The sequence below is a fragment of the Notamacropus eugenii genome, chromosome 6 (assembly GCF_028372415.1).
Source record: "Notamacropus eugenii isolate mMacEug1 chromosome 6, mMacEug1.pri_v2, whole genome shotgun sequence".
NCBI lineage: Eukaryota > Metazoa > Chordata > Mammalia > Diprotodontia > Macropodidae > Notamacropus > Notamacropus eugenii.
The window spans coordinates 225057112-225079380 of NC_092877.1; the positions used below are offsets into that span (position 1 = coordinate 225057112).

General features: G+C 37.6%; 1 protein-coding gene across 1 annotated transcript in view; it reads left to right on the forward strand.

The window, feature by feature from the left end:
- The window catches only part of NALCN (sodium leak channel, non-selective), a 526457-nt gene that overhangs the window by 422541 nt on the left and 81647 nt on the right, over positions 1-22269 (forward strand). Inside the window, exon 19 of the mRNA XM_072622030.1 lies at positions 12980-13053. Coding sequence (XP_072478131.1) covers positions 12980-13053 — 74 coding nt within the window. The remainder of the gene's footprint in view (positions 1-12979; positions 13054-22269) is intronic.

Sequence of the window (22269 nt, forward strand, 5' to 3'; positions counted from 1 at the left end):
GCTATTAATATTGTCTATTATGTTTTTCTTTTAAAGTTTTTTTTAAAAAGTTGCCAGAAATCAATATCAGGTTCACTGGCCTAAATTTTCAAAATTTTTTTCTTTCCATTTTGGAAAAATCTGGGCAATAAATGTACTTTTCTACTCCTGACTCACCTTTCCCATTCTTCAGTTTCAAATTCTGCTGACAATGACTCAAGAAACAAATCTGCTAGTTTTTTCAATACCTCAGGATGAAGTCAAATCATCTTGGCCTGGCAATTTTAATTTCTCAAAGGCAGCTAGGTGCTCTATTACCATTTCTTTCCTTATCTTGGGTATCACCTTCCTACCATCCATTTTTTTTTCTTTCTTTTCTAGTCTGGAGTCCAGTGCCATTGCCATTCTCCTTGTCAAAGAGCATTTGATCAAATAAAAATCAAAGTGCAGGGCATCACCTCTTTGTGTCTAAAAGGGGAATAATAATCTCTCAGAGTTATGAAATGAGATAGCATTTGTGAAGTGCTTAGCACAGAGCTTGGCATATAGTAGGCACTAAATATTTGTGTGGCTTTTGTTTTTCTCTTTTAGTTCATGCCCAAGTATTTTAATCACACTCTCCTTCCTCTCCATGTCTGTAGATGTTCAAACAAAATCTCGAAGTGCAATATTGCCCCGTTACCCCTTTCATTTAACTGAAGTCATTAACTCATTAACTGAGTCTCTTTGAAAAAGCAGATCCCCTCCATGGCCATATTCCTATTGAGTTGCCTTCCACCACACTGCAATGGGATAGATATTTATTTTCTTTATGTATCTATATCTATCTATATAGAGAGAGTCATATTTACCTCTTCATGCTAAGATACTTAATTCACTTTATTTTCCTTATTCTGGGCATTGACATATAAATGTCTTAGTCCATAAACATCTTTCCTAGTGGGTAATAAATTATGCAGAGATTACAGAACTACATAGCTTTTCTCTGCTTCCATTTTCTCTTCCAAGGAAAATGATCCTTAGACTTGGAAAGAAAGCATAAAATGGTCAATAGAGAGTTGAAATCTGAAATTAGAGTGAAGATAAGAAGAAACTCTTGAGTTTGCTCAGTGGGTTCAAATCAGCAATACTGAAACAAGCATTCACTAAAAGATTGCTTTAGCAATTATCAGCAACTCATTAGCAATTACTAACCTATAGGGCTACTTTCTCATTTCAAGAGAGTTCCCACAAATATGGTCTTTGCATGTATTAAGGGAATTCTTGGGGAAAACCTAAGAAAGGAAGAGGAAGATTTTCACAGTTGATTGCCTATAGTACACCACATCTTTACAGTTACACAATTGACTAAAATGTGTAGAACTGCTACTATATTTGTTATTTGTTGACAACAGATAAACATTTGACTCGGTAGAGCAAAACTCAGCCATGAAGGTTCTTCTCTGACAAGTTGTCATCCATGCATATGTTAAGATCATGCAGAATTCCTTGATAAATGCAAACCTCATCTGCTACATAACCCTCTCTCATTTTTGTAATCATTTGATATATATTTTATATTTATTTTTGTGTGCTTGTGTGTTGTTTTCTCTGGTAAAATACAACCTCCTTGAGGATATAGGCTTTTTTTTTGTTGCATTCCCAGCATCTAGCATTGTGACGCCTAGCAAGCATTTAGTGCTTACTGTTTGGTTAATTCAACAACACTCTGAAATAAAAGAATAAAATAGGACTACGTATGCTTGGTTGCCAAAGGTGTTTGTCAGCATTCTTGAAGATACTTGCACAAAGCGCAGTTGGAATAATTCCTAATAATAAATTATTGTAGATCTTCCTATGTTGATATATCCCTCATTGCATCAAATAATACAGGGCCTTTTTAATAAAATCCGTCCATGATCAGCCAACAAGTTCAATTTAACAATATATACAAGAAAAATTAAGTAAATTAAGAATGTAATTTGTCAAGATTATGATATATGATCAGTCAGATAACCAGTATATCTTAGACAAATACCACAGATGATCTAGGCGCAGAATTGATCAAGAAAAAGAAGAATATAAGTTCCTTGAGGGCAGAAAGTAAGTAGGTACTCAGTGAATCTCTGTTGTTATTTTCAGTCATGTTCAACTCTTCATGACCCCATTTGGGGTTTTCTTGGCAAAGATACTATAGTAGTTTGCCATTTCCTTCTCCAGCTCCTTTGACAGATGAGGAAACTGAGGCAAATAGGGAGAAGTGACTTGCGCGGGGTCACATAGCTAGTAAGTGTCTGAGGCCAGATTTGAACTCAGAAAGATGAGTCTTCCTGACTCTAGGCCCAGTTCCCTATCCACTGTGCCACCTGGCTGCCAGTTCTTTATTGAATTGAATTCAATGTGACTACTTAGCTACTGTCAATAAACTTTTAAAAATCATAGAGAATAAAAAACATGGTACAAACTTGTACAAAGACAAATATTGTAACGGTATTCAAAACAAAGAGTAGCATTTTTAAACTTTGTATTAGTGAGCTTGACTTGAACTCGTAATAAAATTTTAGAATTTATTATTACAAAGAGAGCTAACTAAAGCTTGAATGAATTAAGAAAGAACAAATTGCCCCAGACTAATGACATTTCCTTCTAGAACAGGAAAACTAGACCATTATTCTGGAGGTGGCCTTAGATATGTACCTGAATTTAAGCAAGTCACTTGACAAAGACAAATGTAGCCTGGGTTCCCCTTAGTGTTTGCTCTGCTTCAGAAACTCCCACATTCAGGGTATTTGGGGAATAGTCATCTATTCCAAGTAACACCTCTAATCTATCTCCTTTCTCTATTTATTCTCCTTGTATCAGACCAAGCAAGATGACACATTAATTCAAAACACAAGACATTCAGTTAATAAGAAGTAGAAAGTATCTTCCATATCCAAAGAGGCACAGTATCCCACAGATTACCATGTTGTAGGGGGAAGAGAGAGCTCTCCTTAGTCAACTCAAACTTTTGTGGTTGCAACCCAGCTGGAACGATTTTCAGAGCTCTGTTACTCAGTCTCCTAACAATTCACTGTGCCTCAATGATGTCCACTTCACTTTCAAAGATGCCACTTGCTTCTGTTCTATTGAGCTGCTGACATTTGATCCTGGGCTGTTTTTCTGCTATTTGATGAACCACTACCATTTGCTGGAGTTCTCTTGAGCTGTTGGTGTTTCTTTTTCCTCAAAGGCAATTTTTATCTCTCTTTTGTGAACTTTCCCAAACCTAGAGACTATTTTATCTCTCTTTTTAGAACCATAGTTACACTCAGCCAGCATAGCAGAGTCCTCCAAGTCAAAGTTTTGCCTTTTGACCATTTTGTTCCTCCTCAGCAGTAACTTCCTCAGTCCTGCGTGATATTTAGGTTGGGATGAATAAATTCCTTTAAACTCCCATCAGAATCTTGGAAGCTAGCATCAGGACCAAGTAAATTACCCCCAGAGCTTTATTTACCTTAGCTTACCATTCACCTATCATGACAGATATCTTCTTCTTTGGGTAAGACATGACTATCCTTTCTCAAGGTAACATCTCTCAATTGTCCTTATACTTCTATGCAACGTAAGAAGCTGTTTCTTCTGAGTAAAGTCCAGTCTGACCATCCATTGAGAAAACAGATGATAAAATTTCAGGTGATCAAAGTTCTTTTTCAAATGCAGGCTGGTGAAACTGATGACTTTGGCTGCTAATTAGCTAACCAAGCTAATGGTTGCCCTTATGCAAATGCTAACTTAGATAATAAAGTTGAGAGTCTTAGACTACCTGATGTTACTGTCCACTGGATTCAGATCTTAATGAATCACTCTACTCAAAGAGTGTGTGTTCGTCCTTTGTTGCCGAAGAAGTCCATGCCATCAGAGAAATGATGACGATTTGCACTTAATTTTGTTTTGAGTGAGGGAGGGCTGTGCACATCACCAGCCTCACTTTTCCTTCCAAGCCATCTGAATCCAGTGATCAGATATTCATCAGGATGACTGGAGATGACCCAGCATGAAGCAATTGGGGTTAAGGGACTTGCCCAAGATCACACAGCTAGTGAGTGTCAAGTATCTGAGGTGAGATTTGAACCCAGGTCCTCCTGACTTCTGCACTGGTGCTCTATCCACTGTACCACCTAGCTGTAGTCACAAACTGGTCAATATCAAATTAGAGATGAGTCATTAGCAGAGTGTCCCAGAGAGATATGCTCCTGTCCCTGGTTGATGACACCAGTGTTTTCATCATGGTCTCACTGAAGGTACAAATAACATGTTCATCAAATGTGAATATCAAAGAAAGTTGGGAGATTTCACTCACAAGTCAAATGATAAAGTCAGGATCCAAAAAAAGTCTGGAAACTTAGAATAAGTCAAACTTAATATGATTAGCAGCTAGGCGGCACCATAGAGCACTGGGCATGGAGTCTCAGGTGTGAGACTGTGAGCAAGTCACATAGCCTGTCTGCCTTAGTTTCCTCACTTGTAAAAAGTGCCTAATAATAGTATCTATCTCCAAGGACTATTAATGTTTATAAAGCATTTAGCAAAGATAACTGGTTCATGGCAAGCATTTAATAAATGTTGGTTTCCTTCTTTGCTTTATTCCTTCCTTCAATAGAGATTCAATGAGAGTAAGCTTAACTGTCCTGATGTGCTGTATGGCAGATAAAAGCACCTGTATTTAGGAACTACATCTTCCATGGTGCCTAGGGCTTGATGCAAACTGAAATACAATATAAGAGGTTCCCAACTGATAATGAGCAAACAACTGAGATTATACTTATCCAATAAATCCCATATTGAGCCAAGTAGTTCCTATGAATCCTGAGTTGAGTGAAACATGGACATGAGAAGTTAATGTAGAATTCTATGGTTATTTTCAAAACTTAACTATATGATCTAAGATTTATGGGTTAGATAGAAATCTAACCGTAATAGATTTCCCCCTGAGGTTTTACAAAATTGTGAGTTCAATTTGAGTCAGTGGTGTGACCTGTGGCCAAAAAAGGCTAACAAAATCTTGGCTGTATTAAGTTAGGAAAAGGGTCTAGGTCCATATTTGTTGGTTATCAGAATTTTAAATAAGTACTTAACATATTCAGATTTCAGCTCTTTAAAATTGTAGAAGTGAAGTAATAACTTCTACATTAATTACTACGTCCAATAGAATACAATTACACTTCTGCGTCCTAAAGCTAAAACAGTCTTTATGTATAAACCTATGCCAATAATGTAGAGTTAAAATTCTGTCAGCATTATCATGATTTTCAAATACATGTTTAAGAATGAAAAAGTTATATTCAAATACACTTGAGTTGACCCTTTGAGTGCATCAGTTGGCCATTTAAGCAACGTGTTTTCCATACATTTAGTTTAAAAGAATGAACTGAACATGTGAAGTCATAGAACAAAAAAAAAGTTTTTATCTTGCTAATCTATAGCCTGTCCATATAAAATGCATTCCAATTTTCCATAAAAGTGCTCCTTCTGGGATGCTTGTATATCTTGCATCGATTGGGTTCCATTATAGCTATCTCAGTAATCAGTCTCAGAGTAATCAATTTCATTCACATAGTATTGTCAGTTTATCTTAAGTTGTTTCTCAAATCAAGCCTTGCATTTTTAAAAATTATAAAGTCATTGCTTTTGCCTCTGCAGTGACAAGTAGTATCATGCAGAAGCAGAAGATGGCACTGCAGAGTAGTTAGTCCAAACACACACTCTCCAGCAGTCTAGAGGACTCTGATGAGATTTACGAATTTTCATTGCTAAATGACAACTACCAACTTTTACTAAAGCATTGAGAGAAGCTACTATAATAAATGAGGAAATTGTTGTAATTTGTTGTTGTTCTCTAGAGATAGACACTATCCGTAAAATTATAATATTTTACCTACCTATTTAAGTATTTGTAACTGCCATTTCCCCTCTATTCAAGCTTTTCCCCAGTGCAATCTGTTTAAAGCCCAAGAACATGTGTAACATCAGAAAGTCTTCTATAGAAACCTTTATGTTGCTGCTACCTTGTAAATACCCCTATTTGTACTTACTTGGTGAAATAAGTAACAACAGGAAAATAACTCTAATGTTCTCACAAGTAACTCATTTTCCCCACTTTTTATCTTTTCAAACAAGGGGAAGAAAAAATAGTATTTTAGTGTATGTAGCATACATAATGTGACAAACAGTATAACATGTCCTCGGTCCATGAAAAAAGGTTTTATCTAACAAGAAGAAAATTGCTATAAGATCCAATAGCTCAATCACTTCCTTGATTGAATTCAGATTGCCACCTTTCAGTAAGGAGAAGATGACTGAAACATGTCATCGCCCTTGCAGGATGGCTCTGCTTATTTCCCAAGTGTAAATAGAATTACAAATGTATGATTTGTACTCCCAATACGTGTACCTGAAATGTTCCTGTAATCTTGGCTGGCCTTGCTTATGAGTGCGTGTGTGCATGCATGTGTTTTTAATAATAGATGAACTGCCATGATGACTCTAATGACCATATTTCATCCAGCTCGGTCCTTCTATCATTTCCAGTGATTCCAATAAGATAGCAAGAGAGAGTGATTATTCTCCTTGATGTCAGGCCAGAGAAGTTAAGCCACTGCTAAAGGTCACCCTTGTTTCCTGTCTCTGAGCCAGTTCCTTCTCTGTGAGAAAACATTGTCCCTAATCCCAGGGTAGTTCCATTTTTTTAAACACCCTTTCTATGGATTCCTGCCAAAGGCTTTTGAAAGTCTAAATAAATTATGCTCTCTGATCCTCTCTTTTCCACAGATTTATTTGCCATACAGTTCTCTAGTGAGGCAATAGGATATAAAGGATAGAATAGTGGACTGTGTGTGGGGAAAGGCTGCATCTGAGTCCCACCTCAGACACTTATTACCTGTGTGACTGTGCACAAGTGACCTTAACCTGACTCACCTTTAGTTTCCTCATCTGTAAAATGGGAGTGATAACAGCTCTTACATGTCTTTCACAGGGTTATTCCAAGAGTCAAATGAGATAATTTACATGAATGAGATAATGTATTAAAAGTGTTTGCAAACTTTAAAGGTCTATTGAGGTGTCAAGTACTGTTCAATTAACAGAATTTTCTATTACCAAAACTATGTTACCATACCCATTATGGGTTGTGTTTTTTTATGTTTGTTATTGCTGTTCAGTCATTCCAGTTGCATACAGCTCTTTGTGATCCTATTTGGGGTTTTCTTATCAAAGATAGTGGAATGGTTTGCTTTTCTCCTAACAGCTTATTTTATAGATGATAAAATGAGGCAAATAAGGTGAAGTGACTTACCCAGGGTCACACAGCTAGCAAGTGTCTGAAGCCTGATTTTAACTCAGAAGATGAGTCTTCCAGAATTCAACCACAGTGCTCCATGTACTGTGCCACCTGGCTGCCCTCTTCCATGTTTAATCATCTTTTAACCTAAATTGGCTTTGGTGTCTTTTTTAACAGGATGTGTTAGAGATAGAGAACTGGAATGAACGTTAAAAATCATCTAACCAGACAGATCCTATGATCGTCATCTAGAGTGCTAAGGGACCTCAATTGTTATCTGCTACAACCTTCATATTGTAGATACAGAAACTGAGGGCCAGAGATGTTAAAGACTTGCAAAAAGTGGTAGAAGCTGAATTCAACTTCAGGTCCTCTGATTCCAAGACTAGAATTTTTTATACTTTACCATGGTCGAAGATGGCACTATTTTATGTTTCCAGGTGCAGTTGAAAAGACCAACCTGTAACTAGCAATTCTTTCCCAACTATACCCACATGGTACAGTGTCATTTAAAAATGTTTGAGAGATATAATTTCTAGATAATTTAATCATTTTATTAATAATGCCAGCATTATAATAATATTATTAAATAATTAATAAATTAATAAAAGCATGGTCATTTGACTATCTCTCTCTTAGGCCAAAGACCATCACCGTGGGGCTCAGGGTTTGTATGCCCTTCTGGAGGAGGTATTCAACTCTGATTGGTTAACAATTTAATGAGAGAATGAGTATTATAATGATGGACTGGACTTGATTGCATTATTTATTTTTAAGCCCCAGCCTTGGACAATCTATTCAAAGAATTTATCCCCACCCAAAGCTGAGTAGAGTACAATGACTGCCCCACCTGGGTGGGGTCTGGATAGAGGGGGAAGTTAGCTCAACTTTCAGAGAGTTCAACTTTTTAGCTTCTTAAAATGAAGCTTAAAAAAAAAAACAGGGGGAAACTGAATCTCCCCAAATAATTTGGGTTTTGGTTTGGTTTTTAGTTTTAGTTTTAGACTTAAGACTGAACTGATGTCCTCCTGACTCCAGAGCCAGTGCCCATCATTAGCTATTAATAATCATTTTTCTCAGGACCATTGATGGAATGAAACCATCTCTCATAGAGTTTGTTGCAATTTCTTGCCTATTCACATTGCTTTTAAAGATTTTTCAGCATCTTTGCTCATAAGGAATTATTTCACAAGATAGTTCAGGACTTACTAATATGATCCTGCATGTTATAGGAAGCCCTTCCCAGTTCACCTTAATCTTAGTTCCTTCGCTCTTGGATTGTCTCCAATTTATACTGTATAGCTGCTTGCATATTGTCTCATTAGACTGTGAGCTCCTTGAGATCAGGGAGTTTTGTTTCTTTGTTTTAGTTTTTCTGATATTTGGATTTCATCATATCCCCACTGTGCCTAGCAAAAAGTAGGTTTGTTAACTTACTGATTCTGTCTTTACATGCAAATTGTTTCACATGTGCTAGCATTTAGCAAGGAGAAGGCTTCCAGAAGAAGGTCATCAGCTTCAAATGCTGTAGAGAGATTGGGGAACAGCAAGATTGAAAACAAAAAATCTATACATTTGGCAATTTAGAGGTCATTTTAGGAGGGTTGTTTCAGTTGAATAGTGGAGTTGGAAGTCATGTGATAGAGGGTTCAGAAAAGAGTGAAAGTAGGGAAAGTGGAGGCACTTACCATAGAAGGCTTTCTCAAGCATTTTAGCTATGAAAGGGAGAATAATTGTTATTATCATTGTTCAGTTCTTTCAGTCCTGTCTGATGCTTCATAATCCCATTTGTGGTTTTTTGGCAAAGATACTGAAGTGGTTTGCCATTTCCTTCTCCAACTCATTTTACAGATAAGGAAGCAGAGGCAAACAGGGTTAAATGACTTGCCCAGGATCATACTACTAATAAGTATGTGAGGTCAGATTTGAACTCATAAACATCAGTCTTTCTGACTCTAGGTCCATCACTTTATCCACTATGTCACCTAGTTACCCAAGATACACATTAGCTATTAGGAAAGGTAAGATCAAATGAGAGGATTGTTTTACTTTGTTTTTCAAGATGGGGGTAAACATGAGAATGTTTATAGGCAGAGAGGAGAGTTTGAAGATAAGAGGGAAAGAAACTAGGAGCAATTAAATAGGGAAGTTGGAATGGGATGGTGACCAAAGGTGTATTTAGAGGGGGTAGTTCTGACATGAAAAAGAGCTGAGTCTTCATCTGAGACTAAAGTGAAGAAGATAGTATTCCCATGCAGGAATTCCTTCTTGGAATTTCTTGGGAAATTTACATGTTCTTTCCAAATCCTGAATCCTGAGAAAAGACAATCAAGACATCAGAAAAAAGAAATTATTATAATTCTCTTGTTAGAATTAAAAGTTAACAATTAATATAGAAATATTACTGACTCAAAGGAATCTACCAAGGTCAAGTCAAAAGCAAGAGCAGGAAATATGTGGAGTTGAAAGTCAAGGTCAACATTTTTGGGAACTGGAACAAGAGCAGATAAGAGAAGAGCAGTCACAACCTAATCAGTCAATCTTCCTTGTAATTCTTGCCATTTATAAGTGTGTATTTGTAACCTCATCTGCTGCTCCCTATTTCCCACCATCTACACTGCTTTTGGACCTCTCTGTAATGCTCCATCCATACCTTTCTTCCCCAAGAAACTAGCCATGGGGAAATCTCAGTGTGCTATGAGACTGAATCTTCTGGTACTCTCATGTTATCAATACCCTCTGTTCTTCTGATTGGACTACTGGACTGGAATTTTCTCCCCATTTCTCACCAGCTAACCTCCTTTTGGACTTCTTATCTTCCTTCCCCCCACCATTTTCCATTAGTGATTAGTCTTCCTCACTAAGCACCTTAGAAGCAAGAACTGTCTTTGTTTTTATTTTTATTCGTACCCCCTGAGCTTAGTATAATACCTAGCATATAGTAGACACTTAACAGAAGTTTATAGATGAACTTGCTGACAGTGAATCATTCTTGTAAATAAATAATTAGTAACTTTTTATGTATAATATACTTTATACAAATCCTGTGAGTGTTGTTCCAAGAAATAACAAATTTGGGAATTAAAAATAACTCCTTATGTTAACTATTTCAGTATGTGGTTCTGTGTAGCACTATTAACCTTGCTATGAAATCTGAATGTTACATTTTTAAAATACTGCTCAGTAATGTTCACTGACATTTTCCAGTGCTTGAATATTTTCTGTAGACTACAGTTCTTTATAAATACTACTAAATAATATTTTTCAAACACATTTTAGCTATCCATAATAATGAGTAAAGTGAGTATGAAAAGTATTAGAAATATATTGTCACAATATATTGGTTCATAATCATTTCAGTTGTGTTCTGTTATGTCCAGCTCTTCATGACCACATTTGGAATTTTCTTAGACAAAATACTAGAGCAGTTTGCCATTTCCTTCTCCAGCTCATTTTATAGATGAGAAAATTAAGGCAAACAGGATTAAGTGATTTGTCCCAAGGTTACACATCTAGTAAGTGTCTGAGGCCAGATTTGAACTCAGGAAGTTTAGTCTTCCTGACTTCAGGTCCAGCAGTCTATTCATTGCACCTAGATGTCCCATTATCATCATCATAATAAGCCATATATTTATTATTATATCATTTTTATAGAAAACCCCAGAAACTTCTACTATATCCCCTATCACAGAAAAATGATTCATTGTTATTATGGTCATTCATTGTTATTTTAAGACAAGTAAATACAAATATATAGAATATATAGAAATACAGAAGGTTATTATTTGGGGAATTCCTGAGAATTTCCAGGAATTCTGATATTTTTTTAAATTTCTGAATTCCAAGAATTAACATCTGTAAGAATCTGGAAACACTGGTAGTGGAAGATGCCTGAATGATGTCAACAAGGGAATGCAGATAAGAGGGAGCTCTTAGTCAACAGCCTCAATTTTTGGAGAAGTTTGAGACAAAATTCCTCAATGACTGGGGTTGTTGCAGTTATGTAAGTCCATGGAAGGCTTGAAGGGATACAAGAAGGATGAGAATAGCTGTTGTAGAAGAATGGTAAATCAGTTAGGAAGGAATAGAATGTTTGCCTTCCTTCAGGGAATTCTCAGTAGAGTGCGTATGATTTCTTGATTTTTCTCCATCCTCATTCAGCAGCATATAAAGGAGATATTTGGTCTGAGTAGTTTATTATTGGAGAATAATGCCATGATCGGTAACAGGATCATGGGTGCAAGGGGTCAAGAATGAAAGAGAATGTGGAATTGCATTGGTTTAGCAAAGGGTAAAGATAGGGAAGGGAAAAGAATGTAGCCAAACCAGAGCCTTGGAAAGAACCAAGGTGTGAAGGGAATGGTGGTTGAATATAATGATAAGAGATTATCATCAGTTCAAGAAATTTCAGAGTTCAAAAACGTGGAAATGAACATTTATTGGTGATGCCAAGATCTAGGACTTGACCATCTTTGTGTGTAATCCAAGGTGGAGCAGAGGAATAGGATGTAAGAGCTAAATAGATTGAGGATATGAAAAGTTAAAGCATTTAAGGAAGCATTGTTATGAATGTTGAAGTCCCTTAGGAGGAGAGCAGGATACAGGGAAGACAAGAAAAAAACTATCACTCAGGCACTGAACTCATTGAGAAAGGAAGGAGCAAAATGTTAGCGTTGATGAATAATAGCCAGCAGGATCTTCACTGACTAATATATCTACATGAATCTCAGGAGAGTTTGCTTAGTGCATGTGGTTGATGGAGAATTGGAATGTATTCCATGTTTTCTAATAGGACTGAACAGAGTGCTGGATATATTACCCATCATAGGTATCCAATAAATACTTGATTGGTTGGTGATCCAGCAGTAGCAGAGTTGCTAGTTTCTCTCTTCCAGCATATTCAGTCAGTCCCCTACAACTACTGTTCTCCTGCATTTAAGATGATTCCTTTCTGCTGAGACACATGCTTCACTTTTTCCTCCTAGCATTCTTTCTGCCCACTCAGTGTTTAATCCCAAACTTTGGCTAATCATGCTCCAAGCACTTATCTACCTTACAGTTGCCCATCTTCTTCAAATGACCCCACAGCAAATGAGCTGGGCTATGAGGACTTAGGATTTTAGATGGTTCAGAAAATAGCCCTGCAGGGTTATTTTTTCCATCTTCTTGGAATCAATCATAGATTAACTGGTTCATAAGAAACTTTGGAAACTCATCTTCTCTTTTCACAAGAACTTGGACCTAAACAATTTATTCAGATTAATGGTGGTATACCAACCTAGGCTGTAATACAAGGACGGGGAGACATTTTCTATTCTACAGAATGAATACAGCCCTGAAGTATGGTTCATATAGATACATCATCTCCATGTATTTATCTCGTGGGTCACAAGAGTGAATATTTTGCAGAACTGTGGACTATTTTTCAGTGCCAAGACTCTCAGGCAGCTAAAAATTGCTCCTATTTATTTGAAAGATCTCAGGGGAAATTTTCTACTGTCCCCTTCCTAGATGACTGAGAAAAACTGATGGAGTCAAAAGGTACAGCCATTCAATATATGGTACAACTAATACTGGTCTTAGACCTGTTTTGAGATCCTTTCATGAAAAGTAACCTTTGTACAAATCTTTAATAATGTTACTTGTACTATTTGCCAGTATGGTATGCATTGGGTCTAAAATCACCTTCTTTAAATTTTACAGCTTCGTAAATCTGTTTTCAGCATCAGGGCAAGGAATCTTCTGGAAAAGGAGACAGCAGTCACAAAAATCCTCAGGTAACAATTAACTGTTGATTGCTACATCTTTCCTTTAAAATGGTTATGTATCATAAATACATACATTGAGAAGTAGAATATAGCAAGTGTTTATGTATATGTACATATATATCCTGTACACATGATAAAAACTCAATCTATTTCCTATGTATATTAATGATCTACGAACATTGTACTTATAATAGTTTCTGAAAAACGTTTTCTTTTTTTTTTACTTTTACTTATAAACAAAATATAAATAATACAATTGTGGTCTTTCCTCAAATATTATATAATGAGCTCAGTCAGCCAAAATTGGATAGTTCCTTTTTGTTTCTATGTCTTTAAATCCTATTTAAAGTTTTAAATACAGAGTAACCCCACAGAATGTTTCCCATAAGAGTTAACCATCTTCACAGTTTACCTGCCATTTATTTTGTAGGATTTATGTTATGTCCAGGCATGTGGAAGCCATTTATTGATAGAAGAGAAAATAAAGAATTTTTGTAGCAAAAGTGTGATGCTATGAGATGTTTAATATAATTGAAAAATATATATCCTAGAATATTCTACTAAATGTTGTAATTTGGTTACAGAACAAAAAAATTTGAAATTTAGTACAGAAAGAGGAAAACTAAAATAATCATTTAAAGGTATACATGTGAAAAATCACATTCCGAAACACTGAAGAATAATCAATTCATATGCATGACTATTATGAAACAAAAAGAAATTATCAGACCTAGATTATGTATTTCAAACAAGTCTAAATCTTCCTTTCCCTACTGCCTATATTACATTAAGTATATATAAATGTTAAAATTTTGGTCATGATATAATGAAATCTGTTCTCCAAAACTGGAAATTAGACATAGGATATCTTTGGAGATTACAAAATTAGGGAAATCATATGGACAGTGAGGAAATTCAGAGCCTCCTTCTGTCTTCTTCCCCAATCTCCCTCACCAACTTTATCTCTACCAGGAGTTACTCCTGCAGAGTTTTTCCCCCTTGTAGATTTTTATTGTGGCTGAAAGATCAAAAGTCAACCTGACAGTGTGTGATCTTCAGAGCTCTGTTCTTGCATTCACCTTAAAATTATAACATCTAGATATGCTAATCAGCCAGACAATCTTCTGCAAATTTGTTCCACATTCTGACCAAAGAAAGAGACATTTGCAAGCAGCTAAATGTTAGGCCTGAATAGCTCTTGTCAGGTAAAAGCGTGTGTTTATGGTAATTAACAGCCACTGCCAGCTACAAGAAGAGAGGACACTATCTCCTGCTTTTTACACTCTTTGATTCTTAGTATGGTTTTCTTCTGCATTATTACCTACCCTAGGCTTTGTAGCAACACACCTGGTGTAAACAGAAACTCACTACCTTTAATCTAAAGATAAAGGAGCACCAAATAGCTCCCAAACAGAAACAAACACTCAAATTCCATGTCAATCTCAGATCAAAAGGTCTTGAGATTCCTTACCAAGCCAATGGACAATGTACTTTTGAGCTTGATAGCTGGTGGCATATGTATAAACTATGTAGGTAACAGTCCCTGAGCAATATGGTTCAGCAGATTGCTGAACTCGTGTTGCTCACTGCTAAGGAGAACATTACAACTGAGGAAATTATTTCTTTCTTTACAGGATCAGACCAAGGTATAGTAGGGCCTATCCAAAAAAATTGACTTCCCATTTATGTGTTCCACAGCATTTGCATGTTCATCCATTTGTAAATACAATCCTCATATGCATTAACAAAAATCCATTTGTATGTATAAGGTTAAAAACATGAGGTATATCCCTTTCCAATTTTGCATGTGCATAAAATTACCCTTTTCCAACTTAACCCTTAAAGGAACAAATTTGTTATTCTATATTTGGAATAGCAGCCATGGGGCAGTAAGTGACAAATCACTTATTGTACTCAAGAGGAGATTTCAAATTTGGACCATCAGTGTCCTTCATTTGACTTCCATGTATGAGAAGCTCAGATATGGTCATGGCCACCTGTCTATAACCTTGGTCTAAGTGCTCCATGAGAAGTGTCTTCCAGTTGACTGTAGTGAAGAGGAGTGGTGACATTACCCAAGTGAAGGGTGAGAGTATTATTTCTCTGTGATGTGATCTGCTGCTCGCTCTGGTGATTCTATTAAAGGCGTCCCCAGAGGCCTCCCAGGTACTATTGGTTTTACCTCTCTAGTTGGCCACTTTCTCTCAGAGGGAAATTCATTTCAGTACATCAAGAAGCAAGTAGGATGACAGAGAAAACTGGGGACACAGAAGATTTTACACACAAAAGAAGGAAAAATAATGAGAGCATCTAGTCAGAGAAAGATGTTGCACTGTCATTCACAGGGTTCTGTGGGATATATGTATATAAAGACACACTCCAGCAGGAAAGGAAAGGTATGCCTGTGTATCTTCAAAGGATACTATAATACCCCAGCTTATCCGTGGGCTGTCTTTTTGGAAGCCTGCAGCGTAATGGGGCATTGAACTCTGACATCTAAACTACTCAGTACTACTAGGCTATGGAATGGCCTGGACACACATTAACAAACCAAGAATCATTTTCCTAAAGCTGTCTGAACCAAGATGTTTCAACATGAGACCTGAAAACTCACATATCCTGAACAAAGCACATGTGCACGCATGCACACACACACACACACACACACACACACACACACACTCCTAAATAAATTATTTGCACCTCCAGCAAGAAGTTCACTGGAGCAGAAGTTCAACCAGGGGTGGGGAACTTTTGGCCTCAAGGTCACATGAGACCCTCTAGGTCGTCAAGTGTGGCCCTTTGACAGAAGCCAATCTTCACAGAACAAATCCCCTTAATAAAAGGATTTGTTTTGTAAAACTTGGATTCGGTCAGAAGGTGGTGCCCAAGGAAAAAGCCTTGAGGCTGCAGGTTCCTCACTCCTGTATCTAGACCAATCCAGAGCCTTCCTTCTACCCCTTACTCATATGTCAAAGGAATCATAACTCCTAGAGATGGAATATGGAACTTACATAGCAAAGCAGGACCCAAGCTCACTTTGGAATGGGCTTTTTAGAAGTGCCTATTACCCCAGGTGGTGATAAATACTTGTAAATCCCTTCTCCTGGGATGCCAGTGCTAGTGGATTGCCTGAGCACAGGAGTTCTAAGTGTATCTGAGTATATATTCCATGTGTATCATAAGAAATAGCATTGGAAAATTAGAAAAACTACTGAGAACCAGAAACTCTTAGAGAACAGGTGCCTGCTTGTTTTTGTGGTGTTTTTAGAGAAAGCTATTGAAGATTACCACTTTCTTGCTACCTCAATGATGGCCACTGGGGCCATGAAGTAGAAGTGTGGGTGACTGAAACAAAAGGTCCTGCAATTAAATAATTAAGTATGATTAATCATTTCTAGAATAAGTCCCTAGTCTAGGCATCTGGATAAAGGTTCCAGTAAAGCTCTCATACTCTAAAAATGTCCTTTCTCTAGGAAACACCAAGTAGTGAAGAAAGGAAAGGAGTAACTTTCAATATTGAATTACCTAAAGAAAAATAGGGGGGGCGGAGCCAAGATGGCGGAGTAGAAAGACACACATACACATAGCTCCGAACCCACAGCCCATAGAATATCTGTGAAAAAGAAACCCTGGCGAATTCTGGAGCAGTAGAAGCCACAGAACGGCAGAGCGGACGAGATTTCTGTTCCAGAGAGCCCTGCAAACCTCTCACAAAAGGTCCATCATGCTGCGGACGCGGAGTCGAGCCCAGCCCTGCCGTGGCCACCTGGCACCGAGAGGAGCAGATCCGAGCAGGCTTCAGGGACGGAATCTCCAGCAGCCGCACAGGTCCCTCCAACCACAGGTGACGGGGGTCGGTGAGAGGGTCTCTTTGGCGGGTCGAGAGGGGAGTGGGGTGCCCCCATAACTTGGGCCCCACCCCCAGGGAGGTAGAGTCTGGGAGGCGACTGCAGACCAGGGCTCCCCAAGCGGGCGAGCCTGGATCCATTGTTGAAGGTCTCTGCATAAAGGGAACTGAGGGAACTGAGCCTGAGAGGCGGCCCTGCCCCCACCTGAGCACCTGAACTTAATCTCACACTGAATAGCAGCCCTGCCCCTACCCAAAGCCCTGAGGCTGGGAAGCAGCATTTGAATCTCAGACTCCAAGCGCTGGCTGGGAGGATCCGGAGGTGAGGTGGGTGTGAAGAGAATATTCAGAAGTCAAGTCACTGGCTGGGAAAATGCCCAGAAAAGGGAAAAGAAATAAGACTATAGAAGGTTACTTTCTTGGTGAACAGGCATTTCCTCCCTTCCTTTCTGATGAGGAAGAACAATGCTTACCATCAGGGAAAGACACAGAAGTCAAGGCTTCTGTATCCCAGCCCACCCAATGGGCTCAGGCCATGGAACAGCTCAAAAAGGATTTTGAAAATCAAGTTAGAGAGGTGGAGGAAAAGCTGGGAAGAGAAATGAGAGACATGCAGGTAAAGCATGAACAGCAGGTCAGCACCCTGCTAAAGGAGACCCAAAAAATTGCTGAAGAAAATAACACCCTGAAAAATAGGCTAACTCAATTGGCAAAAGAGGTTCAAAAAGCCAATGAGGAGAAGAATGCTTTCAAAAGCAGAATTAGCCAAATGGAAAAGGAGGTTCAAAAGCTCACTGAAGAAAATAGTTCTTTCAAAATTAGAATGGAACAGATGGAGGCTAATGACTTTATAAGACGACCAAGAAATCACAAAACAAAACCAAAAGAATGAAAAAATGGAAGATAATGTGAAATATCTCATTGGAAAAACAACTGACCTGGAAAATAGATCCAGGAGAGACAATTTAAAAATTATGGGACTACCTGAAAGCCATGATCAAAAAAAGAGCCTAAACATCATCTTTCATGAAATTATCAAGGAAAACTGCCCTGAGATTCTAGAACCAGAGGGCAAAATAAATATTCAAGGAATCCACAGAACACTGCCTGAAAGACATCCAAAAAGAGAAACTCCTAGGAACACTGTGGCCAAATTCCAGGGTTCCCTGGTCAAGGAGAAAATATTGCAAGCAGCTAGAAAGAAACAATTCAAGTATTGTGGAAATACAATCAGGATAACACAAGATCTAGCAGCTTCTACATTAAGGGATCGAAGGGCGTGGAATAGGATATTCCAGAAGTCAAAGGAACTAGGACTAAAACCAAGAATCACCTACCCAGCAAAACTGAGTATAATACTTCCGGGGAAAAATTGGTCTTTCAATGAAATAGAGGACTTTCAAGCATTCTTGATGAAAAGACCAGAGCTGAAAAGAAAATTTGACTTTCAAACACAAGAATGAAGAGAAGCATCAAAAGGTGAACAGCAAAGAGAAGTCATAAGGGACTTACTAAAGTTGAACTGTTTACATTCCTACATGGAGAGACAATATTTCTAACTCTTGAAACTATTCAGTATCTGGGTACTGGGTGGGATTACACACACACACATGCACACACACACACACAGACACACACACAGAGAGTGCACAGAGTGCATGGAAGAGGATGGGATCATATCTTTAAAAAAATGAAATCAAGCAGTGAGAGAGAAATATATTGGGAGGAGAAAGGGAGAAATGGAATGGGGCAAATGATCTCTCATAAAAGAGGCAAGCAAAAGACTTATTAGTGGAGGGATAAAGAGGGGAGCTGAGAGAAAAACATGAAGATTACTCTCATCACATTCCACTAAAGGAAGGAATAAAATGCACACTCATTTTGGTATGAAAACCTATCTTACAATACAGGAAAGTGGAGGATAAGGGGATAAACAGGGTGGGGGGGATGATGGAAGGGAGGGCATGGGGAGGACAGAGCAATTTGAGGTTGACCCTCATGGGGAGGGACAGGATCAAAGAGAGAATAGAAGTAATGGGGTACATGATAGGAAGGAGGGAAATATAGTTAGTCTTATACAACACGACTATTCTGGAAGTCATTTGCAAAATTACATAGATTTGGCCTATATTGAATTGCTTGCCTTCCAAAGGGAAGCGGGGGGGGAGGGAGGGAGGTAAAGAAGTTGGAACTCAAAGTTTTAGGATCAACTGTCAAGTAATATTCTTGCCATTAGGAAATAAGAAATACAGGTAATGGGGTATAGAAAGTTATGTGGCCCTACAGGACAAAAGAGAAGATGGAGACAAGGGCAGAGAGGGATGATAGAAGAGAGAGCAGATTGGTGATAGGGGCAATTAGAATGCTCGGTGTTTGGGGGGGGAGGGGACAAAAGGGGAGAAAATTTGGAACCCAAAATTTTGTTAAAATGAATGTCAAATAAATAAATTTTTAAAAAAAATAAATGTTAAAAGTTAAATAAATAAATAAATAAATGAATTTACCTTTAAGAAAAAGAAAAAGAAAAAAGAAAAATAGGCCTAGGAGAGCTGAGAATCCTACTCATTATAATTGAATCCATTATGCAAAGTCATGGATTTTAAAAGGATATGATGTTGTTATTGTGTCTAAAATACTACCCAAAGTTGTTTTGTTTTTTTTTTTTTAAGTTAGGAAAAGAAAATTATCTTTTTTGAGTTTTCAGGACAATTGACCCAAAATATTTCATACCAAAAGATGTGGCTTCTCTGGGGCAAAACTGCGAAGGAGGCAGTTTCTCTGTGATACTCCCTCAAGAATTTTTGTTATTTCATATTCTCTTAACACCCCTGATCAACCCCTGGTGGTCAGGTCCTGTAAAGTTTGTTTCACTGACCTACCTCTCTCCTGTCGTCCCCACATCAGGCCTTACTCACCTCTCATCTTAAATAATAGTGAGTCTCCCCACTCCAGCTCCTCTTCAGTCTTCCACATAACCTAATACGTAATCTGATAAGTATATCTGATCTTGTCACTCTCTTGTTGAAAAACTTTCTTTGACTTCCCATTTTGTACTATATCAAATATAAGTGGTTTAGCCCTACATTCAAAGCCCTCTGTAATCTGGTTCCAACCTACCATCCAAACCTTATTTCTCATTCCTCTCTTTCCCACACTCTGTATTTGATGCAAACTGAACTCCTAGTCATTCTACCTATATCTGACGTCTTCACTGATCTCCCTCCAGCTGGAAAAAAAATTCACATTCAAATTTCTCAGATTGCTTTGTCAAGATCTCTCCTTTGCACTTAGCACATTTTGACCTGAATTATACTTATGCATATTTTTGTATCTCCAATATTTGTCAGAGCACTATGTACATATTAAGCAATTCATAATTTTTTATTGATTTCTTCTGGTTCTTTATCATTGAGCTCCATTTCTGTGTCTCATTTTTGTTCTTAATTGGCTATCAACTGCTAAGGTATTAATTGGTCATTAAGGTTATCAGAAAATAATCAAATTGTCCCCTCCTAAGAGCATCTCATTTTTAAATGGGATTCAAAGATGGAAAGGTTCTTAAGACTCAAAGGAGTGGTACCATATTGATAGAATAACAAGTGGCGAGATTGATATTTGGGGGACAGAGAGATATAGCTTCTTACTTCTCCCCATGGAAAAGCAAATCCAAAACAAACTTGTAAGAAATATTCATAATCAAGAATTTTGGGAACGTGTCCAAAAATATGCTGATCCTGCATATTAAATTCATCACCTTTCTGTCAAGAGGTGGGAGACATTCTGAGGAGGCATTGCAGGTGGAAGAGGTGTGTGAGGAGTTGCAAGAGTGTGGGTTCTTGCCAGACAGGACTGATAATAAGCTGCATCACTCTGTCATTTGCATGATTCATGTAGAGGGTAGAGGAGCAGCACGGACAATGGCATGGTGGCTTTGGAGTCAGGGAGACCTGAATTCAAGTCCTGTCTCTGACTCATACTAGCTGCATGACTGTAGACAAGTCAAATACTTTTTTGGAAGTCCAGGCAAATGTAAGACTTTAAGTTCCTATCCACGGGGTTTGCCGATCTATACCAGTTGATTTAGAGAGTATCTGCATTACAATAATCAAATCACAGGTCTAGATAAAAAAAAAAAAGTAGTCATGGGAGTTGAGTTAGAATACTAATGACCTTTTGCCTTAGATATTTGGTGGACCTTAGGATGACATATATATGGATAGAGACCACTTCCATTTTTCCCTAATAGGTGACTAATAAATCATATGAACTTCAAACTTTGTTAAAGAATGAAACTGAACACAACCAAATTTTAATTAATTTTAATTTAATTTATGAATTTAATTAATTAAAATTAAATTACCTGGAGCAGGGGGTAAGTATATAACCTTCAGCAAGATATTTATTTCAGCTCTCTGGTCTTCAGTTTCATTATCTGTAAAATAATGGAGCTGATATGGAGCAGATGTTCTGAACCTGGGGTCTGTGACTGTTTTTTTTAATAGTTTGATAACTATATTTCATCATAATTGTTTTCCTCTGTAATCCTACATGTTTCATGTCAAGTATTTTAAAACATTCTTCTGAGAAGGGGTCCATAGGCTTCACCAAACTGCCAAAGGGATCCAGGCCAGCAAAAAATCTGAGTCTAGAGTTCAAGTCTAGTTCTAGTATTTCCCAAGTTTTTTTTCTCATTAATTTATTCTAGTGAAATTCCTGAGCCATGTGGGGAAAGGAAAACTTGTCTTTCTAATACAGCCAGCATCATTAATTAGTACGTTATATAACATCCCTGACCCCATAAAGGTAATAAATCATCCAAGGAGAGTGGAAAGCAGCAAGAATGACTTTTTAATGTTAGGTAAAATGCCATATGTACTTTTATGTCTATTAAATGTTCCATTTCCAATGTAAGCCATCAGCTTTTATCTATTATAGGTAATAGTAATCTTCCAAGTCCTGTAAAAGGCGGATAGTTCTACCCACTTTGAGGGTCCAAATTCCCAAAAGCATGTCATTATTTGAAGTGGAACTCATAACATTCTTTGTAATGGAAGGGACCTGCCTCATAAATTGTCACAGACAGGAAATTCAACCCTTTAAAGGAGAAAACTGGTTAGACATGTAATGTACCTCAGTCTGGAATTTGTAAATAGCAGTGAATTCTGTCATTCCTCCACCTAACCATGTGTGCATTCTACCAATTTGTCTTTTCAAGTTAATTCTTATTACTATCAATGCCAACCCACTACTGGATAAAGTAAAATCTTTCACTTTTTAATAAGAAAACATCTACGGCATTTTTACAGAGTTTAAGAGGACCGTCTGTCTTATATATAAGTGTAGGTTTTCACTTGGCACAATCATCTGTATTGTTT